The 5460-nt window shown below is 35.6% G+C and overlaps 1 protein-coding gene across 1 annotated transcript; it reads right to left on the minus strand.

Moving 5' to 3' along the window:
• Window positions 1-1480: 1480 nt before the first annotated feature.
• LOC132314195 (disease resistance protein RUN1-like) lies at window positions 1481-5095 on the minus strand. The gene is made up of 4 exons (XM_059813088.1): window positions 4023-5095; window positions 3601-3876; window positions 2416-3510; window positions 1481-2332 (listed from the first exon to the last, which is right to left on the minus strand). The coding sequence occupies exons 1-4, from the start codon at window positions 4980-4982 to the stop codon at window positions 1700-1702; spliced, it is 2964 nt and encodes a 987-aa protein (XP_059669071.1). The 5' UTR covers window positions 4983-5095; the 3' UTR covers window positions 1481-1699.
• Window positions 5096-5460: the final 365 nt, after the last annotated feature.

A 5460-nucleotide genomic window follows, 5' to 3' on the forward strand; every position in this document is an offset into this window, starting at 1 on the left:
TCTGTTTAGTGATTTGACTTTTCACTAATTGATTCCGAGTTCATACCTCTAGTCATGAAATGACTTTCATGACAACATTACTCAATTTAAAATGAGAAAATTTGAAGAAAATTTTATAACAATTGTGCTGGGATGTACATATCTTATTGCAGCTTATAATTCTAAGTCAAAAAAAAAAAAAAAGAGAGAGAGGAAAAAAAAAGAGAAAAAAAAAGGAAAAAAGAAAAAGAAAAAAAGAGGGCTCTCAACATGCTCCCAAAAGTAGTCCATCAAATAAAGAAAAAATAAATTAAAAAAACCTCTTCTGCTTTGTTCGGTAGGTAAGAAAAAAAATTAGATGGAAGGGAGAGAAGAAGTGATGGATTAGACATCCCCATGGAAGAGATTCTATATTTTATTCTTTTTGTTCGGTTAGATAGAAGAGAAGAGAATAAACTTAAAATTTCCTATATTCCTTAAGGATATGTTTGGTTAGCGTCAACTAGCTAGACAGGAAAAGAAACGGAAATTTTTTAAATTGTTTTGTAGTTTGGTTAGCGTAAAAAGGAAAGTTTTTAGGAAAGTGATATTCCCGTAATTGGTTGATTTTCCTCCAAATGTTTCCTCTGTAAAACACGCGAAAATTTCAGTTTCCGCGTGAATGTTGTATCTTTAAATGTTAGTTTTCAATTATACCCTTGTCAGTTATTTCTCCTCTTCCCTTTTCATACTCACAAAAACAACAACTTCTTTTTGATAAATTAGGACTCTTTATTATATTGCAACTTTCTAACTCTTTAAATTAGAGTTTCTAATTAAGTTACAATTTTTTGACTCTTTAAATTAGGACTCTATATATATGCACGCACATATATTTTTATTCATAAAACAATTATTTATATTTTTTATTATGCTTGTTGCATGATGTATATTAGTTAGTATTGAATTCATAAGGATAATCTTGATATATAAATTATTTTCTTTTCACTTTCTTGTTAACCAAACTAATGAAACAACATTTTCCCACAAAAGTTTTACAAAAAAATCATGCTAACCAAATGCATGATAGAAACATAATTTTCTTTTCTTTCACTTCACTTTCTTTTCCTTTCACTTTCCACCATCAATTTTCGGCTAACCAAACGAACCCTTAAGAGAGAAGGAAAAAGAAAGTTTTAATTATTTTTACCATTATATCCAATAATATTGTAATTTACAAGAGATGGTAGTGTAATTTAAAATTTGTATAATATTGGATAGTATTTAATTTAAAATTTCTATAACAGTCCACTTGTCTTCTTTTTTTTCTTCAGCTCATTTTTGGGCGGATAAAAATTCGTAAAGGAGAAAGGATGACTCATTCTTCATATTTTCCTTTTTTTCCTTGTATTATTTCTCTCAGAACAAAGAAAATTTATTTCTTCCTTCTTTTCTATCAAACAGAGCATAGTGTGGGCTTTCATTGTCAGTCCAGACACTTCCATTGCCTTTGTTACGAAAATAAATAAGAAAAAAAAACGCAAGAAAGAGATTATACACACAACAAGAACACACAAAATTTTCTTGATTCATCCAAAATTCAGGGCCTGTCAAGAATTGCAAGAATTTCACTATAATAATAATAAAAGTACCATAAAGTTCTAGGGTAACATAACAAGTGCTAATACCATCAAAATGCCCCATGTGACCCCCGGAGTTGGATCTTGGTGTATATCAAGCTCTACATTACCGGACAACTATGTTCTTCAGGGCGTTGTAGTGTGGGGACATAGTAATGGTCTTGAGGAATAATTTTGTCTTCTAGTATTGGTGCTTCATCAGAATCTAACCCGTCAACTATTCCCGAATTCCCACACCCATCCTGGTAACTTTCGAAATCTCTCTCGTAAACTAGACGGACTCCCCACTTCATCTCCAACTCCGTATATAAAATTTCATCAGAGTCAGGCCATAGTTCTTGTGGAATAGACGGATGAACAGATGCAACAGAGCAGCGGACATCAACTTGGTAGGTGGTTGGGTTCATAGGAACTGGAAAAAAGCACAGCAAGATATGTTCGGAATCAACGTTCGTACCTGCCTGAATCCAACCGGCAACAGAGCTGAGTTCCGCGTTAAGGTATTTGACATCGATTTGAATAAGCAAGTCTTCAGTTCTTTTCTCCGGAAAAGTCTGCGAGTTAGCAGTTGCGAAGTCACAAACACCGCACACGCCAATGCCTATTAATGTCTCGTTCAACAAATCTGGAGGCAGTTCCAGAGATAATTTAGTACCAAAACTCTGATGGCTGAACCACTCTGGAATGTCGCTTCCGGGTAAAAGAATACTAAAAGGAGGAAAAATTATCTCTTCCTACAAAAACATGTCATTCATTCATAAATACTTACGCGTATATACAAACATATATATAGAGAGATAGAAAGAGGGAGAGAAACCTGAAGCATTAGATATTTCAGCCACGTCTCAAACAAATCTTCACTCCAAATTTTGTTCTCCAACAGCTTAAAGCAATTAGTGAATGTGACCCTCTGCAGCCTTCCAAACGTTTCATATGGATCTCCAATGCTTATTAATGATTGGCAATCATCTGCAAATAAATTCTCAATACGCGGTGGAAGCTCTGGTAATGCTTCTAGCCTCTCACAGCCTACTAACACAAGAGTTTGAAGCTTAGAGAGCCGGGCGATGCTTGCAGGTAAACTAACAAAATTGTTTCTGCTTAAATTCATCTCTCTCAAAGAGGATAAACTGTCAAGGTCACTGGGGATCCCTCCTTCCGACAGATTACAATCACTAAGGTCTAGTTTTGTTAAGGAATATAAACCAGCTAAAGAGGGAAGCACCAAACACAGAGAATCTTCACATTTCCTTTGTAAAAACCAAGACGAAACAAGTGAAAAAAATGGCGACTCAGATATTGTTCCCTTGCATCTACCAACAGACAAGACTTTGAGGTCTTTCAAAAGACTAATGGAGGATGGTAGTCGTTTGATAGCAGTTTTACGCACATGAAGCTCCTCCAAACATTTTATATTTCCCAGGTCGTCTGGCAATTCCTCAAATTGTAAGCAGCCAGAGAGATAGAGAGTTTTTAGGCAGCTCAATCTACAAATGGTTCTTGGCAGACTTGCAAGATTTTTGCATTCACTCAAATTTATTGAAGTAAGGCTAGTGAGATGTTCAATTGACGAGGGCAGTTCTTTTATAGCGGTCCTATCCATATAAAGTTCTGATAGACATACCATATCCCCCAAGATTTCTGGAAACTTTTCTAGCTTCAAGCAGCCTGACATATTTAAAGTCTCAAGAGATTCCAAATGAATACTGCTTGGAAATCTCTTGAGATTTGTGCAGTTTCTCAAACTTAAGAAAACAAGCCTTTTGAGACCTCCAAGTGATGGGTGAACCTCCACCAAACTCGTACAATCCTCAAGAATCAGTGTCTCAAGATTTGGGACCTTTGTGAAGTCTGGGGTCCTTTGTAACTTGCGGGAGTGACTAAGATCAATATGTTTCAACTTGTCTAGAAGCTTTTAATTAAAAAAAAGGAAAAATGTTAGAATACATTGGCTCCTGTGAATAAGGTATATTCAATATAGTAAAAACTAAAATTATCATACCTTTATTTCCTTCCAAAGCTGTACAATGCCGCTATAACACATTTTGAGTTCAACAAGATTCTCTGCCTGAAAACTTGTTGGCAGATAACTTGAAGGGTATGCATGCCAATCAAGGCACTTCAACTCATTTGAAAGATGTGCAGGACCACGAGAAAACAACACATTGTGGAATATGAGCAGTCTTAGTTTGTTCATCTTTGTGAAGCTTTCAATACTAAAGGTGATATCTTCCTCTTTGACCAGTTCCAAAACTATGCCATTAACTTTTTCAGTCCCCTAATAATCAATAGCACAAAACATAAGTAAACAACACAATATACTAGGAAATGCCATTAATAAGTAAATATAATGAAATGTCTCTTAGAACAATAAAACCTGAGAATGCCCCCCCCCCCCCCCCCCCCCCCCCCCCCACATCTTACCATATTTTCTGCCAACACAGAACGAATATCCTTTGGACGCCACAACCTGCTACGTTTTCCGGCTTCCTCAGGAGATTCTTGATCAACAATATACCAACCCATATCTTTTATCAAATCATGCATAACAAGCAAATTTTCTGAAACAGTTATGAAAGACTTTTGAATGAGAACACAAATTCCAATCTCTGGGTAGAAGCCACAACTGTCGAGTATTCTTGTTACAAAATCCTTCTTTTTCCTATCGAAGAAGCATGCAATATCAAGGAAGATTTCCTTCTCCATTTCATCCAGTCCGTCAAAACTGATTTTAAGCACTTCAAGAACTTTTGTGTTAGGAATTTTATGCAGCTTCCTCAATGTACATCTCCATTCGTCCATTGTTCTACCAAATAGAAAGGAACCCAAAATTTTAAGAGCTAATGGAAGCCCACTGGTGTAATCTACTATTTGGTTTGCGAGCTCCAAATAATCTTCAGAAGGAAAACTTTGTTTAAAGGCTTTCCAAGAAAGGAGCTGCATAGCTTCACCATAGTTCAATTCCTTCACATTGTATATTTTAGTCACTCCATAAGTAGTTAGCAGATGTTCATCTCTTGTTGTTATGATGATTCTACTCCCAGAACCAAACCCATCATTCTTTCCTAATGCTTCTAGTTGTTCTAGTTGATCCACATCATCAACAACGATAAGAATTCGTCTGTGACATAGCCTGCTCTTTATCATATTTACTCCTCTACCAACAGAAGTAATCTTTATATTACTTCCCTTTAAGATTTCTGAAAGGAGACGCTCTTGTAGAGCTTCCAAACCTTTATTTTTTGAGAATTCTCTAACATTTGCAAGAAAGCATCTATCGTCAAACCGATGGGAGATCCGATCATAAACAGCTTCAGCAATAGTTGTTTTTCCTATGCCCCTCATTCCCCATAGACCTATAGAGCGAACATCATCCAACTCCATATGTAATAATGATTCCACTTTCTCCACACGGGACTCTATCCCAACCAGATCATCAGCAGCAATTGGAGATGAATATTCCAGTTTACTGAAAATATTTTCAATAATTTGTTGGATACATTTTGACTCATGCCTGCAATGTTAGAAAGTTGCCTATATGGTGAGTTGGAATAAATCATAACGAGACAAAGAAAACTAATAGATGTAGTGATAGTTAAATTTTGTTTTTGACACTAAACATATCCAAATTGAAGACAAACTAGATGGTTAAGAGTAAAGAAAAGAACAATAAATCTAAGTTTATTGACACCCATGTAAGGTTGACCTGGTTCTCACTACATATATATCTTACTTTGGTAAGTACATGTTTTACAGGTAACAGAATTACCTCCACTTTGCCCAAATATTGAGCACCTTGTCTTGAAGAACCGAAAAGAATTGTTATATGAAGTTTATGCAAATGTAGGTCTTTCAAACGGTA

The sequence above is a fragment of the Cornus florida genome, unplaced genomic scaffold (genome assembly GCF_030987335.1).
Source record: "Cornus florida cultivar Cherokee Brave unplaced genomic scaffold, ASM3098733v1 CherokeeBrave_3.0.0_Hap2_Chr06, whole genome shotgun sequence".
NCBI classification, from domain to species: Eukaryota; Viridiplantae; Streptophyta; class Magnoliopsida; order Cornales; family Cornaceae; genus Cornus; species Cornus florida.